The sequence below is a fragment of the Leuciscus leuciscus genome (genome assembly GCF_965113295.1).
Source record: "Leuciscus leuciscus genome assembly, chromosome: 2".
Classification (NCBI taxonomy): domain Eukaryota; kingdom Metazoa; phylum Chordata; class Actinopteri; order Cypriniformes; family Leuciscidae; genus Leuciscus; species Leuciscus leuciscus.
Genome location: NC_138726.1, coordinates 47,234,205 through 47,252,233, shown reverse-complemented (window position 1 = coordinate 47,252,233; position 18,029 = coordinate 47,234,205). Strand labels below are relative to the sequence as shown.

The 18,029-nt window shown below is 37.6% G+C and overlaps 1 protein-coding gene across 1 annotated transcript in view; it reads right to left on the bottom strand.

Annotated features, from left to right (window-relative positions):
- The window catches only part of cemip (cell migration inducing hyaluronidase 1), a 127,460-nt gene that overhangs the window by 68,329 nt on the left and 41,102 nt on the right, over positions 1-18,029 (bottom strand). The window contains exon 2 of the mRNA XM_082154197.1: positions 13-110. Coding sequence (XP_082010323.1) covers positions 13-67 — 55 coding nt within the window. The 5' untranslated portion in view covers positions 68-110. The remainder of the gene's footprint in view (positions 1-12; positions 111-18,029) is intronic.

Below are 18,029 nucleotides of genomic sequence, written 5' to 3'. Positions count from 1 at the left end.
ACAGAAACTCACCAGCCTGAGCAATGTGAAGAACAGCTACTACAATAAAAGCAACACAGGTCTTCATTTTCAGTATTGTTGGTTTGGTCCAGAGTGTAAAGGCACCTCACCTACAACACAAAACACAAAAATCAAATAATTACTAAAGATAAAGCATGTAATTTCTGTGCCATCAATCCCAACAAACGTAATTGCACAAATGATTTAAGTCTCCACCATTGGTCAGCAAAACAGGTGTTCTGAAAGAGTTGAATTATTCACATTTTACAGAGTATATCAACCAATGTCTCACAATGCAATTTTTAGCAGTGTTTTTTTACACACATCATCATAAACATGCTTATTTATTCTGGGCACACATGGCACTATGACCAGTTGAAGGGAAAAAATGTCATTGAGCGTGTGCGGCGTTGCCATAGAAACGGGCAAGCGATTTTGTCAGTTTGCCAGAATCTGAATGTGGTGGACCCCAGTTTTGCATTCCTTTGAAACTTGTGAGATCTGAAGGTTACGTGGTTATCTTCAAAGAGATTACAAGAGCACCAGCAATATGACTTGAACCTCCATAAAGGATCAAAGGCTCAGAGGGGCCGAGGGCTCAGGTACTGACTCTCTAATAATAGTGTGCTTGTTTAAATGCAGTTATATAAAAAAGTTACATAACCGATATAGACATACACGGGATCCTGTATCCTGGTTTCGGTATTGCAGACTCCAGCTATGCTTGACAGACCAATTATATGACAAAGAAAGAGACATGACAATGCTTCCTTTGACTAAACTATGTAATTTTTTAAGGTAAAATGTTTTCCTGCACATAAAAGCCGTTTCTAAGGCTGCAAAATCAGTCGAAATGAACTGTTATTACTGTTTTTATCTCTTCTGTATTTGATATTCGGAGCTGGAATTATCATGTCGGGATGTTTATTAGCACTGTCAATCCGCCCGAGGCGTGATGGCTTCGTTGTCCCAAAGTAACAGTTGCATCATGACCTGTCCAACGTGTCAAGTCTGCACTGTTATACATCGGATCTGTATAGCTTGAGAATCTATTGCTGTCTTTTTTATATATTGGGGGATAATGGTCTACAACTGCCAACTTCTTGTCATATTAGCATCACAATCCTTTCCCATTGGGGTCTGTGCAAAGGATTGTGGGAATATTCCAAAGATTGTTTGTCTTGTTGTTTATTTTTTTCAATTGCAATGCATGTCAGCATGTGATGTGACAGTCTGTTACAGTCGTGTAAGAGTGAATAAACCAGCAAGACGACAATCAGTTTGACTTGATAACCAGCCATACAGTATATTCCATTTACTGACCCAATGTCCTTTTTTCCTTGCATACACATGGACAACGACTTCAATTTCACTCTGTTCCCCATACAAAGCTATCATATGACTTCAGAAGACTTGAAATATGGCATATATGGCTTTTTTAATTATGCTTTTCTGTCTTTTTTATTGTATTTTTTGGGGCTTGACAGACCATCTTCCCATTGAATGGAAAAGAACAGATATTTTGTTCCTTTTGTGTTGCTCTGAAAGGGGGAAAAAATTATGTGTTTTCAGCAACAAGAGGGTGAGTGGATGATGAAAGAAGTTTCATTTTTGTGGGTGCACTATTCCTTTAAGATTAGAGCACTTCTGATAGCACAGCAGGAAATGTAATGTGTCTCACAGCAATGCCTGCGACGATGCTGGCAATAACAGGGTGAAAAATGAAAACACAAGCCTGTGGTGGATGGAGTGGAAGTTTATTTGAATCTTCAGTATGATCCACACTTTAATTTATTCTACGATCAGATGTCGACTTGGTGCAACAGGTGCCGCATCGTCGGGCCAAACACACAGCCTTTCCCTTTAGATCTGAGATATGAGACACTTCGCAGGAGACCTGCAAGAGAGAACAGAGGTCATTATGGATAAAACCCAAACAAAACAATACAACTTTAATTAATTTTATATAAATTAATACTTTTATTTAGAAAGGATGCATTAAATTGATCAAAAGTAACAGTAAAGACATTTATAATGTTAAAAAAATGCTAATAAATCCTGTTCTTTTGAACTTTCTGTCCATCAAAGAATCCTGCAACAAATGTTTCAGGGCTTTCCACAAACAATTTAAGCTGCAAAATGTTTCTTGAGTATCAAATCAGCATATTGGAATGTTTCTGAAGGATCATGTGGCACTGAAGACTGGAGTAATGATGCTGAAAATTCAGCTTTGCCACCAAAGGAATAAAATAAATTGTATATATACAATTTATTTTATCCCTTTGGTGGCAAAGCTGAATTTTATATATACATATACATACACACACACACACACACACACACACACACACACACACACACACACACACACACACACACACACACACACACACACACACACACACACAGTAGTGTATGTGACTTTATATATTGCTTATACTGTTTAAAAACATCTGACTTTGCATTCTAGAGTTTGTAAATCCATGTCACACTGCGCAATTTGCCATTTCAAAATCGCATTTAGATATGCAGCACACCGAGAGAAAATACTTTTTGCAGGTAAATAGATGTCATGGTGTAGATCGACAAAAATAGCACCTCCTTCTCTTTCCCTGCAGTTAAAGTCAGCAGACCGCGGACTGCTCCTTTGCTTTCATCATACTGACTTTGTGCCTGGCGTGATGGAATTCTGTGAAAATCGACAGAAAAAAAAAATCCCCTTATTAGGTTTTCTAATGCACGTAGATTCCCTCGAGCCAAATACCACTAGATCTACAAGGCTGACGCATACTGAACCGTTCAAAGGTGACATGCATCTTTCATCACAGCTCAGCATGCATGTTTTTTTTTTTTTAAATGTGCATTATTAACAATCACAATTTCCCTTTATTTAAGCACATTTTAATCTTCTGCCTACAGTATGTGTGTTATCAGTGGACTGGTTGTCTGAATGTTGCATGAAAACTCACATATCTTTAGTTTTGGCCAGCTGACCCATGATGTAATGCATACAGAATGACCAACTGAAGATAATATTGCACAAATAATTAACGGTGTTGCTAAATCAAGCATCATTATTAAAAGACAAAAAACAAAAGACTTATATAAATTTGGGATGCAAGTCATCCATCACCATTTGTGCTACATACATGAACGATACCCAACTCTGAATGATGCATTTTGTTGAGGAGAAGTGTACAGTTACTTTTCTAAGTCAAGACACTACAGGCAAAACCATAGCTTTCGCAGGTCAGTTTTGAGATTTTTGTCTATTTTGCTTCCGTAACTTGCCTCTTTAAGACTAGTGGAAAGAAAACTATTTGTGTCTGTACTAGATTTCAATAACAGAACATATCTTTCTAGGTAGTTTTTTCAAAATGAGTTTTTTTCTCATTCACTGAGCCAGAAATCTCCTGTAAGTGATGCTGAAATCACTTCACTACACTTCACTTTACATACACTAAACTTTCCCATTTTATTCCTATCTATATCTGAAGGTTTTTACAGAAGGGTTTGTTCATATATCATTCGCCCGATTTATACAACATTTTATTGCTAAACACATTTTTTTCTGACTTTTTCTATCCAAAATCTCCTCTGCAAAAAACTTTAATATGTCAACAAAATGAAACAATATTCATATTTCTGTTCTGGAAATGTATGCAAATGAGTGCATATTTAATTAGAAAGTGCCTCATTTGCATATTTAAACATAACATTTCAGAACCGAATTGTCTTAATGTACTGTGATTAATCCACTTGGGAAAATATGGTGCTATCTATTAGTTAAAATATCTTTTACTTATTTTGACCTTATTCACCTGTAGCATTTAGACTTATTATTTGGATAAAAGCATCTGCTGGATGCATGAATAAAAATGTAAATTATTTATTTGGTGGACAGATAAAGCAAGCGAAAAACAACCAAAAGGAGGAACCCAAGCCCTATCCAGAGAGAAGATATCATTGTAGACTTGAAGATGTGCTCATCTAGCAACCACCCAAAAACCTTAGGAATGACCCACAACACTTCCCACAGTTTTGCACAATAAAGCTTTTCCAGACAGTGTAGAAATTGGGTTTCTTGAGTTTCAAACTGTTCTTCCACTCCTTAATGCCCTTTCAGACTTCATTTCAAATCTCCAACACGGAGAAAGTCTATTCCAAAACATTACATCACCATTGTAAAAGACAAGCTTCACTTAGATCCAGACCTCGCCTCTCGGGTTTACCTCCCAATGCTATCTGCGTTTGAGACAAATATCTCTTCCTGGGCTGCCTATCTTCTTACAGAGACTGTTGCCCTCCGTGGCCCTCGCAGATAACACACTTCCACCCCTGTCCTTCATGTTGACCCTGTGCTATCAGCACAGAGCAAAAGAGCACAAGCAGAACTCACATGGAACAAAGTCTGCAGTCTCAGCTGCTCACGTGAGCGGGCAAGACGAGCAAAAGCCCTTTTCATGAGTCGTTTTCTAATCGCAGTAACAGTCATGATATAGCTGGAATGCTGCTGGAAATTCAGTGAAGAAAAATGGTTGGTATTAGGTCTATCAATCAATTCAAATTGAATTAATCGAATCAAATGAAGATTAAATAATCAAATTAAAAGTAATTAGTTGCATATATCAATGTGACAAGACAATAAGAAAATATTGCAGATGAATAGAAATGGCTTTAGCTACGTATATACCATTGAACAATGAAGTCTGAAGTCTACTGGCCATTTTGTAGTCAAGTTTGTCAAACTATTAAAGATAGGGTAGGCAATATCAGAGAGGCTAGCAATAGCAAGTTAGCTTTGAAAGCATGAGATCCCCTACAGTGTCTTCAAAGCCACGCCTCCTTCAGAACACATGAACGCGCTACGCGCTATGAACGTTAACTGCCTCATGTCTCAAAGCACATAACATTACAAAAATAATGAACATAAACTTACAGAGCTCTTAAATGTACCACCTGACTGCTGCAGATTCATTTCACAATTGTTAGTGTTGACATAGAAATGCATAAATCTGAGTCTGAAGACATGAACAGCTCAGTGTAGAACGTCATGGGTTGCCATCTCGTAATTACATTTATGGCATGAATGCAGCATAAGCTCATTGTTTTGTTTCAGGAGGAACTGTAAAAGGCTGCTGCTGTTTGTTTTTGGCTCTCGTTGACTGTCTGTCTACAACTCTGCATAGCCTTACAGAACGCGCTGATGACGTATGATGTCTGCGCGAGCAGGGTGCGCGGAGGTATGGTAATACATTGTTGATAGGCAGGTAGGACATCTTATCATTATATTCGGACCGAATGAAATGATTGGATGACTTTTTTTTTTGTCCTGAGACTTCCTCAGAAGATATATGTATATGTTTTAATATTTAGACCACTTCTATTATTGATTGCTGTCAGGATGTGAAGAGAGTTTCAACCAGGATAACAAAAATGGCCTACCCTACCTTTAAGAAGGTTTCTTACCAAGTAAAAAAAATTTATTCTTTTATTCAGTAAGGATGCATGAAATTGATTAAATTGACAGTAGACATTTGTAATGTTGCAAAATATTTATATTTCAAATGAATGCAAAATGGTATCATGGTATCCATAAAAATATTAAGCAACATCACTGTTTTCAACACTGATAATAATAAGAAATGTTTCTTGAGCAGCAAACCATCATGTTAGAATGATTTCTGAAGGATCATGTGACACTGAAGACTGGAATACATTGCAGATATGCTCACTGAATATAAACCCAACACATCACTCAGATCATTAGGATCACATCAGCTAAAAATACCAAGGGTTCACTCAAAGCATGGTGAGTCCGCTTTTACAGTAGCTACTATACCAGCCGCAGCTGGAACCACCTTCCAGAAGAGATCAGATGTACTCCTACAGTAGTCACATTCAAATCCAGACTCAAAACACTTCTGTTTAGCTGTGCATTTACTGAACGAGCACTGTGCCGCTGTGCGTCCGACTGATTACACTGTATTTTATTTTGCATCCTCCTTTTTATTCTAAACTGAACTCAAATGGCACTGAGAACTGGGTAAGAGAGATGAAACCATGCTCGAAAGAACACCACAGACACAGTACAATCCACATGGGAAAATCTCACCGTAAAACTAGCAGCTGTGCAATATACACCTGTCCGTGTTTTGCCAGATGAGAAGTTTATTTATGTATAATCTTATTACTCTTTAATTCTTTTTATAATTGAATCCACTGTATGTCCGACCGATTGCACTATATTCCTCCTTTTGATTCTAAACTGAACTCAAATGGCACTGAGAACTGGGTAAGAGACAAACATAAATAACTTAATTGGGGAACTTGAGAGATGAAACCATATGACCTGGGTCTGTGGTGGAGTAGTGAGTTTGATGTGTAATTAAACTCGAGGTTCTGTGGGGTGCGGACTGGATCGACTCCTTCCCTAGAGCTTCCGAACAAATGAGTTTTTGGGGTGCGGACTGATGGGGCAGTGACCCGGGGTTACCCCACGAGTCAGTCCTACAGCTCCTCCTGTCCGATTTTAGGGACAAATCGGGTCCATCAGAGATGTCCAATAGATTTCTTAGGCGTGCCGAAAGAACACCACAGACACAGTGTAATCACCATGGGAATATCTCAGAGTAAAACTGGGAGTTGTGAAAAATATGATACACTGGTGTTTTGCCAGATAAGAAGTTTATCTATGCATCATCTTTTTACTCTTTTAATTAATTTTATAACTGTATCATACATCTCTTTTAATTTCTTTTATAACTGAATAAATTTTCCTTGTCATTATTTTATTACTTTCTGTAAAGCACTTTGAATTGCCATAGTGTATGAAATGTGATAAATAAACTTGCCTTAAATCACTCTTATTTATAAATAACGTAATCTTCACAAATACGTCTACCTTAGATAAAATATCAACTAGCTGTCACATCTACAGCTGCACGATATATACGGTCAGGCCGCCCGGCACTAACGGGAGTCCTGATAAGGGAGCGCAAACAAGAGGATGGGAGGTTTTTCCTTTCCCTTTCATTACCCTGAAATATGTTTCAAACATACTGGCTGACTTTTACGGGAGCAAACAGGATTGACCCAGAGCAGCAGTTAAAGGAAACTTTACGAGTTCGGAGGGGCTCCATGCTCGACTTGCACTCCAAGAAAACACTGTAGATGAACTTCAGCAGGATAGTCAGATAGGAAAACCCCTCATTTATTTAATAGCAACTTTCGGTTTTATAATCCAAAGCTTTTTTGAGCGCATGTTGCTGTAATGATTTAAGAAACATGCACAGTGGAAACCTGAACCACAAGCTTTTAATATATAAATGCAATTACCATAGCCTATAAAAGTATTGGGACTACTGACTACGGTGGAGCAGATTAAAAGCCATTTCCATCAGTCTACTGGGTCAAACAGAGGCTCTCAGGCACATAAAAATGAGTCTCTTCTGGAAGGTTCCGAGGCAGAGAAAGTTGCTGACGTGACATCTTAAAGGCATAATTCATACAAAAGTGACAATTCTCTCATGATTTACCTACACTCATGTCACTCCAGAGCTGTTTGATTTTCTCTAAGAGTTTAACAGAATGTTAAAGTAGCTTTTTTTATATACAATGACAGTGACTATAAGGGATGTAAAGCTCTAAAATGCAAAAGACATAATAAAAGACAAGTAGTCCATATGAACTAGAAACAGACAGAAATTTTATCAACGAGACAGCATTTTAAATATAATTCACATTTACATATATTCAATATGCTGCATGAAGAGGTGCTTTTTTGACATAAAAGATGTCACCCAGTTTGAATATGCCGAAGTAGTGTTGTTACGATACCAATACCAGTGAAATTTCACATTTCTTCTCAATTTCAACACCACAGCAAAACAATTTTTTTAAAGTTCCTGCATCTCAAACAGCATTAGACTGCAGCAATGCATTAGTCATGGGGTTGATTCCCAGGCAATTTTTTTTTTTTTTTTTTTTTTTTAAGTATTTGATTATTTTGATGTTCCTGTAGCTAAAACAGCACCTGGCTAATTGATTCCTATAGCTAATGCATAAACTAGGAATCAGACACATGAAAAAAAGTTTACTTTGAATGCAATGTTAGTTGCTTTGAATAAAAGCATTTGCCAAATGCATAAATGTTGCTATTTATTAATTTATTTTGCAAACTAACTCTAAAATATTATTGCAAACTATTATTATGCTCTATTATTTAAACAATGATAAATAAATTAATAAATTAAAACAACCGCATCTAGCTTTCAAGTTTTTTTTTAAATTAATTATCTAAACCTTGCTTCAAAACAGACAAATAAACAGTCAGAAACAAAAATGAAGAACAAAGAAAAAAAGAAAAAAGAAAAAGAAAAAAAAGAACAAAGAGAGCTTTTGATGTTTTTCTGAATGTAACTGTAGAAGCTGATTAAAGCTTTTAAATGTATCCACACAAGAGCAGTGAGCGATTATCTCTTTTTCTTGTAAGCAGTTTGATTATTTTTAATCTCATTACAGAGAGGATCAGGTCTATTAGGGAGCATTTTCACCTGATGCACACATCAATTATGACATATCAGATGTTTCGGGCCCATCTGTTTACATTCAGACATAAATGGCTGTTCACATTAATATCTTGCCAAGAAGATCAGCATATATGCCCTTTTAACTTGGGGCCAGTGGAAAAAAAACAACCTTATTTTTCTCAGAGAAGATGGGCTTATGCCGGCTCTAAACGAGCTGGGCTAAAGGTGCGACGGCCTCTAGGGTGATGATCAGTGATGATTAATTCAATGAGAGCAGTGTGTGTGTGTGTGTGTGTGTGTGTGTGCTAACGGGAAGAGAACGGAAGATGGTGAAGGTTATAGCCGCTCTCCGGAGGCCAGGGGGAATCTGAGCCTTCAGAAAGAGCTGGTGTTGAAACAGCTATTTTTACAGCCTGCTCTCTCCAGGACTCTTCAATCTAGCTGAGACTGGGACGTGCCGCTGTGCTGACAAGTACAAGAGAGTCTTTACTGCCAACACAGCACTGCACTACACCTCTGACCTGAGACATCTCCCAAACTCATGGAGGTCACTCATGAACTGGGCACCTCACTTTGGAAAAGCAGCGTGAGGTGGAGGTTATCCTCAAAGGCTTATTGAACCAGGTACTAATGAGGTTTGGGACAAGATGGTGGGGCTGATTAGACAGTGAAGCTGCTTAAAACTTAAAACCACCTTGGACCAGCAACAAACCAGCTACCATCTAGCAATGCATTTCTTTTTGCCACTATTGTCACAGAAATTACACTGATATATTACCTGCTTTTCCAGTTACTGTAAGCTTTGGACGATGTTTACATATAATTTGGGTATCATTGTATCATTGCTGTTAACTAAATTTAACTTAAACTAAAACTCAATTCAGTTCAATTTAAATTATTGTTGTGAGATGAGTGAAAAAACACCATCGCATAAATCAAGGCATCTTTATATAACCTGCGAAAAGTGTCATCCGCATGATGAAATTATGTAAATTTATGAACAACCAAATGATGAGACTATTCCCACTTAAATCATTTGAATTGATTGATAGTCCTACATTATACCTTTACATACAGGCCAGTGTCGTTATTGTTAACTAAAACTAAAATTATTAAATTTCATTTGTGTTAATTGAAATAAATCATTAAAAAGAAATAATAATAATAATAACATTGCATGTAAAATTTTAACAAAGAAAAAACTATATAATTAGACATTTTGCCTTGGCAACTAATTAAAATAAATGTTTAATGTGAAGCACTAACATGACCAAATCTAAAGCTGAAAAAAAAAATAAAAAGTTAAAGCCAAATAGAAAAAAAAAAAAGAAAAGAAAAAAAGCACATAATTCAATTACTAAAACTTAAACGAATTCAAAGCATGATTAATTATAATATTAAACAACACTGAATAAATTTTGCCTAAACTTAAAGTTCTCACTTCTATACAAAAAAATTAATAAAACAAAACAAAACTGCACAGGGACTCAAACGAATTGGTGAATCTTGACTCTCTGAACAAACCAATAAGATACAGTGAATCAGACTTTACATGAGAGAAAATTGACTCTATATGCATTGAACTATTTCAGGGTTATGAATATCTCAAATCACCTCACATGCATGAGCTGTAAAGCGCTACTGAATATCTGAACGACCAGTGAAGTCGTAAATCTCACCAGCTTTTCTTTTATCTGTTTAAAATATAAATCAAATCTTTCTTCAACAAACATGCATCTATTTTTATTTTCATGGCAGTGGCTGGCAAATAAAACAAAAATGAATAGCCGCTGCCCTAATAAACATAATTTATCTGCTGGTAGGTGTTCATTTTCCACCTTGATTATATGATAACACGATTTAATCATTGCCTTGGTGAAGCTGTAAAGCTGTGTGCACAATACTGCGGTACTCTACTGAAAAATGCAAGGTTAGTAGCATTACTTTTAGTTAGCTACTTCTCAACACCTTTGAGTCTGTACTGGTGAAGAAGAAAAGAGCTTTGCTTAACAGTTTCCCACTTATACACCTGCAGGATCATTGATTTAACCAGCATGGTGCAGCTGGTTTTGAAGCTAATTGAGCAATTGTGCACACTGTGTATAGGAGCCAATTTATGCTTCTGCCAGTGGGTGCCCACACTACATTTTTTCTCTGGGCAAAGGTGCGATTGATTCATTCATTTCACAAAAAGTTATTTGTGTCTTGCTTAGAGAAACACACGGACTGTAAATTCATTACCAACCAAGCATTTGTAAAAAAAAAAAAATTGTTTTAATGTTTCGATAAAACACGGCTGCCTGTACAAAAAGATAAAGGAAATCGATGCGACCTGACTAGAGAAAACCGAGAAAAAAATGCTGTTGACGTCCCCTTTTGCCAAATAGGAAAACGTCAACACCTATAATGCACTGTGCACATTGCCATCCAAGGCCGCTCCCATCAGTCTGCTATGGATACTCTTACAAGAGTCAAATAGCACCTTGCTTTAGTAGGAAATACCTCTTAGCAAACTTTTAGTCATAATGCTGTTGACTTGTAATGTTCCAGGGCGCATGAATTCAAAGAGTAAACGTTAAGCGAGAGAGAGAGAGAGAGAGAGAGAGAGAGAGAGAGAGAGAGAGAGAGAGAGAGAGAGAGAGAGAGAGATCCAGTACGTTGTAGGCAGCGGCTAAAGGCTGCAAAAAAAACCTCTGAAAGACCTCTGTGTTTTTAGTCAACATTTCAAACTGGATGAGCATGAACACAGTGTTTTAGGCCAAACGGATCAGAAAACAGAGAAACTGCCGTTCTGCGAGTTCACCAAACCTCTCCGTCATGTACAGATAAGAAAGCTGTAGCCGCAGTGTTCCAGTTTTACCATAATGCTGTTTAAAGAATAAACAAAGTACGGTACAATTTTCAGTGATAAAACTACTCTTACAATAACTGTTCTGTTAATAATCCTCCGTCGATCTGACGGTCCGTGGGCGGGGATACAATAATGCAGAATTATAATCTGTTTCATGAAATCCCCGGAGCTGGTAAAAATCTGCCGGATGACGCATTTTGCTGACTAATAATAAACATACATTTTGAACACGTAATTGAACATTGTTAATTTACATAAATTACAGACACCGTAACAACACAAAGCGGGGTGAAAATTGGTGAAGTCACACAAAGGGCCCTATCTTGCACCCAGCGCAATTGACTTTGTACACCGACGCATGTATCATTCCTATTTTGCACCCGCGCAAAGCGGACTTTTCCCTCCACAGAAGCACGTCGGTAAGTTAGGAAATACACTTGCGCTCCCGGGGGCGGTTCAGCGCAAAGAGGAGGCGTGTTCCGGCGCAAACGTTCATTCATGCTATTTTGCAGGTTTAGAAAACAATTGCGCCACTAACCAGGAAAAAATAGTTTAAAGTCAGTGGCGCGTTGCGCATGTTATTCATATGCTATTTTAAGGGCGCATGCTTGGCCATAATCAATGTAGCGTGTGCACAACGCACATAGCCTACACTTTGATTCTCTCATCTACACAGAAGCAGCAGTTTTCATTTTTGAATACATTATTACGATAGATAGATAGATAGATAGATAAATAGATAGATAGATAGATAGATAGATAGATAGATAGATAGATAGATAGATAGATAGATAGATAGATAGATAGATAGATAGATAGATAGATAGATAGACTATTTATTATAAAAGCATACATCTAGCTTACACATTTACCCAAATTATCATACGCCTGTTTAACCGAAGTTAATTTGGGTGGGTTTCTCCATTTCAATGTAACTTCTCTCTTTTACGGCCGTGACGAGAGCGTTGCTCTCCTTGGCTGTGAACCGCTCCTGGCGCGCGCCTGGCAAATCCGCCGTTTCAATAGCAATCCGCTATGGAAAAAGCGCGTTTGCTCTTAAAGGGAATGTGAGATGACGCTCTGATTGGTTTATTTCACGTTACGCCCAAACCACACCTATGAATAATGAAGCTACTTCAGACCAACCCATTTTAGATTTGCGCCTGGCGCAATAGTCATTTATCCCGCCGGGAAAATAGCAACAGCGCCGAGACCCGCCCACAAAGTTACTTGCGCTTTGCGCTTTGACACTTGCGTTTCAGATCGTTAAAATAGGGCCCATAGCGTTTTTTTGTGGGTGCTCGGCGCCTATGACACTGTACACAACAACTTGTATGCAAACGTTACGGATCCTGCATGGGGTAAATCTCTCAGACACTAATGTGAAAAGGCAGCAGAATGTTTCAGATTCTTTCTCTGACAGGCTCAGCTGGTACCGAATCTGAGGTTGTGTGAGATAAGAAGGTTCAGAAAGCCAGCACTGATACGGTCGACTGGTGAGAAGAAAGCCATCAGCGCTGCGGTAACCCTGTGGCAAAAGCGTTTTTAATTCCTCATGTCATCTCATCTGCTGACCCAATGCTCAGCAGGACAACTGCCAGGAAATTCATTGCTTTCCTTTTCATACTTTCTCCAAACCCAACAGGTGGCGTACTGAATATCAGCCTTTTTTTTCAGGATACTCATTCTCAGTTTGCTCAAATGAATGACAGTAGAACACAATTAGTGGCTAATGTGTATAACATATAACACACACACACACACACATATATATATTATGTGTGTGTGTGTGTGTGTGTGTGTGTGTGTGTGTGTGTGTGTGTGTGTGTGTGTGTGTGAGAGAGAGAGAGTTATACCTGGATCCCATTGGATGCTTATGAGCAAAACCTTGCAAAACCTTTCGTGCAATCACGAAAACTAATGTGACATTTATGGTTCCAAAACACTAATGTTTTTGTACTTTTTTGTTTTGCAATGTATTGACTCTGGATTGACCATGTGGGCTTTAATTAGGACATATATATATATACATACATTACATCAACCCTGAAGAGTGTCAAAGCAGTCATGTGTTCATGAGAATCCAATGGGATCCAGGTGTTCAGGGCTGTGCATGTGTGACACGGGGATGCAGAAGGCTTATTGCACTGAAATAGTTATCCCTCATTATGAAACATCTGCCACAAACATTAAATTGACTTATTTTAAGAGTACAAAATGTTGACAAAACGTGCTTTTATAGCATCAGGAAACCGTTTTCATGATTGCACAAACTCAAGGAAGGTTTTATACAAATGTAAATTTGCTGCCTGCCAATAGGAAAGAAAAATCATGAAAAAAATTAATTTTCACCTGGGACTGAGCAGAATAAGGCAGAAGCTGGTGGAAACATTTCTTCTCAAATCTCAAAGGTCAAGCATATTTGAAGGGTCACGGCTGTGAGGGGAAGGAAGGAAGGGAGGGAGTGAAGGAGGGAACGCCCAATGCAAAATCCACAACCCAAGGAACATTTGAAAGATCCGTCATTAAAACACACACTTACACACAAAACAACACATGTGTGGGAACTTTTGACTACTCGATAAGTCATGACAACATATGTTTTTACATTATTTTAAATAATCAGATTAATTCAAGCAATTTCAACATTTATTTTTATAAGTTATGCAAGAAGTCAGTCTAATACCATTTAAGTTGATTATACTTAATTTAAGGCAGCAACTGAACTTTTTTTTTTTAAGTTAAAATAGGTGGACATTTTTTACTGTGTAAAAATAAAATTAAACTTCTTCACAGAAGCATTAAATAAGCAGAATCAAACTAAAATAATTATCTCTTTTCCAAACCCAATCATGAATGCTATTCAGCTGTATTCGCGTAAGAGAGGGTGTATAAGCTCTGATGTGCTCAAACCTGTCACATTCAACTGAAGGCATATTCTTTTATTCCTGCCACCGCTGACAATGAACCAAAAGCCTCTTTTTCTGTTTGTAGATAAGACAAAGTGTGAAGCTATCATTTTATCAGCAGTGAGAGGGAACACAGTTTTTTTTTTCTCTTTTTTTAAATCTCCCTCAATGATGAAACCTTTCTAAAAAACACCCTATAGTCAATATAGAGATTGAGAAACTTCAGGGCCCCAAAGCTAAAGAGGTTTAATATTTAGGTTTGAGGGAATAAATGTTGCTAAATGAAAAGATGACGAAATCCAACATCATAAATTACAAATTACAGACACAAAAAACTCTGCCCCCATCCAAATACTTTTCAGAAAGTTTTAGCCTAAGAAAAATAGGACATTACTGAATACGCAGTTTAAAAAATCTTTCAGTTGTTTTACGTATAAAGCTCATATAATCCGCAATAACTGTCATCCGCATGACGCTGACAGAATTATGAGATATTACTGCAAAATTATGAGATATTCCTAAATATTTTAAATTGATTGACAGACCTACATTATAAAATGTTTTAATTAAAATAAAATAATAAAAATATTGTTTATAAAAATAATACAAATATTGTTTAGTAAAAAATAGTTTTCGTTAATTTAAATAAAGCTTAAACTTAGAAAAAGTTGAAATGTAACTGAAATTAAGTCGAAGGTGAAGTTGAAACTAAAATAAAAAGAAAGCTACACAGAAATATAAAAAAATTATATAAATGACAAAAGCACATGACAAAATTACTAAAAATTGTAATTAAAATGATAAAAACATAAAACTTAAATAAAAGTTAATTCAAAATATAAATAAATACTGTATAAAAAATAACAATAAAATAACACTGATGACTTCCTAAGAAAGTATTACCAAAGATTCTAGAATTAACGGAAACTAATCCAAACTGTGTGAGAACTGAGTGGAGAACAGGCTCTAATTGATGTATATGGAGAATTAGATCAGCCTAAGAGGTAGTGATTAATATGTTTTGACATGTCACCAATCTCTCAAACCAACAAAGGAAATTACTCAGCTAAAATGTTACGGTTGTGTTTTAAAAGAGCACTTGGGACTTATTTTAACGCCACTTGTTTCCAACCAATTTAAAGAACATAAAAGTGCAGTAATATGTTTTTGTTTAATTAGGTGCTCTCAAAGGAGGAGTAGTTAAGTCAGGATGCCAGTGGTGGTTTGTCAAGAAAAGGGCAAGCATTGTGAACCTGTGAACCATTATCACTCAAGACAACATGATATGACAAGTATATAAAAAAAAATAATCTAATTGATCCCCAGAGGGCAACTAGCAACAGAGCTAAACAAAGCTTTAGTGACAAGGAAAAAGACAGTAGGGTTAATACGGGAATCCCTCGTATTAAGGTGTAAGGTGTTAATCCCTGCGCCGGACAGTGTCTTGTTTAAAAACAAATCCGCAGTAAAATGAAGCGAACAAACGAACAGTGTCTTAATGGTGCGATCTGGAACTTTGTTAAAAATACAGTACATCCACTTTCTAAATGTTAGGATTACAAGCAGGGCAATGTAAAGTAGAGCTGAAGATCTTTGCCCGAACCCGACGGGACCCGACGGGACCCGACGGGTTTGGTCGGGTTCGGTCTTAATTTCTATTATTTTACACGGGCTCGGGCCGGGCTCGGGCTCGCGCTTCGGGTTGCGTGGTAAATGAGCGGTCAGGTGATGTGTTTAGATTAGCGTGAAAATGGATCTTGAGGAGGTGAAATGGAGGCTGGTCTCTGGAGGACTTATTTTATTTCTTTGTTCCAACTTCCAAGTGGCCTCTAGCCTCCGTTAGTCATGAATAAATGATGTTAAAAAATGTATAAATTACTCCTTTTTTTTACGAAAGACAAAGCTGTGTGCGTGCGGCGCAGTCTCTTTTTTCCTTTCTCTCCCTTTTCCGCCGAGTGGTGCGTGTGCCGGCTCGCGGTGTGAAGCGCGTGTCCGCGCTATTCTCCGACACTCTTATCACTGCTGATAGACGGCCTTTTGGACAGTCGGGCTGTAAACGGGTTCGGGCTTTTAAAAAGCTGTCAATCAAAATGTACTTGTCGGGCTCGGGCCAAACTCTGTCGGGCTCGGGCCTTTTCGGGCCGAACTTTTAAGGCCCGATTACAGCTCTAATGTAAAGACGGTGTTTTTCCACAACTTGGCACTTCAAAACATCTTGTAATCCTCCGAGGCATCATGGTTTTGTTGCTGGAGTAATCCTGTGTTTGTGTCTCTTGTATTTACTACTACATGACATTTGTGAATAGGTGGGCGGGGCTAAAGAGGCAGTGATGTAGAAGTAGACGTTGATTTTCTTCTTCAGAGGCGGTTACGTCATGACAAATTCCAAAACGAATCGTTTAGGCAGCTTGGTTTCAATAAAAGCCGTTTTTGGTCTATCGAGGAAGTTTAGAGTTTTGAAACTAACATATTTTTATAGTATAGTAAACTCTTATATGTCAAAAGATCAAGGAAAAATGTATTCTTCAATTCATGACCCCTTTTAACACCTGTATAAGTGCCATAAATGTCAAAACAACATATCTGATACACTGATGTAGCTTCTATATGGAGTAAAATAGTTTTAGTTTCAGCCATGATAAAATTGGCCCATGGTGTCATTCAGCTGAGCTGGTGAAGCAGAATTGAATTAAACTTCATGTTCAACACATCTGAGGGTTACAGAACGGGAAGATGTCTAAACATCTCTGTGTCAGAGGCCAGATCAGCTTTCAGATGAGTTCAATGAACAGTTATGAATCATGACCTTTAAAACCATCACATGCCTTTTCACTGCAAACAATCTTTTTGCAGCCAAAGCATGCAGCGCTTCAGTGCTGGACGCAGTCCATATTTCGATGATCTTCATCTCTAATCGCTTTAGCAGTGGTGTGTAAACAGACGTCAGCTGGTTCAGATTGTTGTCTGCTGATCAAACGGTTGAAAGTTAATATCACTTAGTATAATTTCAGAAGTACTGGGAGACAGACTGTGTTCCAAAACCCAGTGAGTGACCTACATAACAAAAGTGTGCAACATTCATTACTGAATTAACAGACAGATGCTTATTCTGGAACCTCATCATTTAATAATCAAGCACTGTGTATCACATGAAGGGTCAGAAAATTTCAGGTTCAGGTTCAGTAAAAACACTTAATGAGTTAATGACGAAATAATTCCAGAGAAGCTGCAAATCCTCCTGGGAGGAAGACGCGCAGGCTAATTATACTCACGTTAGAAAGATTTAAATCGTCGTTAAGATTAAGCAAAAAATGGCAAACACGTTAATGCATGATAAATAGAACGTGCATGGTAAACACCTTTGACACACACGTCACGGGAATATAAACCCACAAAGCACATCACAGATCTGTCAGTACGCTACAAGCGTCGCCCAGGCTTAATTAAAAAAGACAGATAGAAAAAGGAGTGAGACTGGAGTATTGGCTTCAGATAAGTGAAAATCCTGCCTTGTATACCAATGACAAACACAATTCCAACAGCTTTTCAGCACTCAGTCACAACAACATAATGCAGCTTTATAGCTGGATTTAAAGGGACATTGCACCGCTCCCAAAAAAAAAAAAGAGAAGATAATTCAGTCACAACTACATTTTTGTAAAATTCCAAAAACTCACATACAAATCACTGCAGTTTCCAGCTGAAATGACCACTCGTGGTAGTAAAACACCAACCACT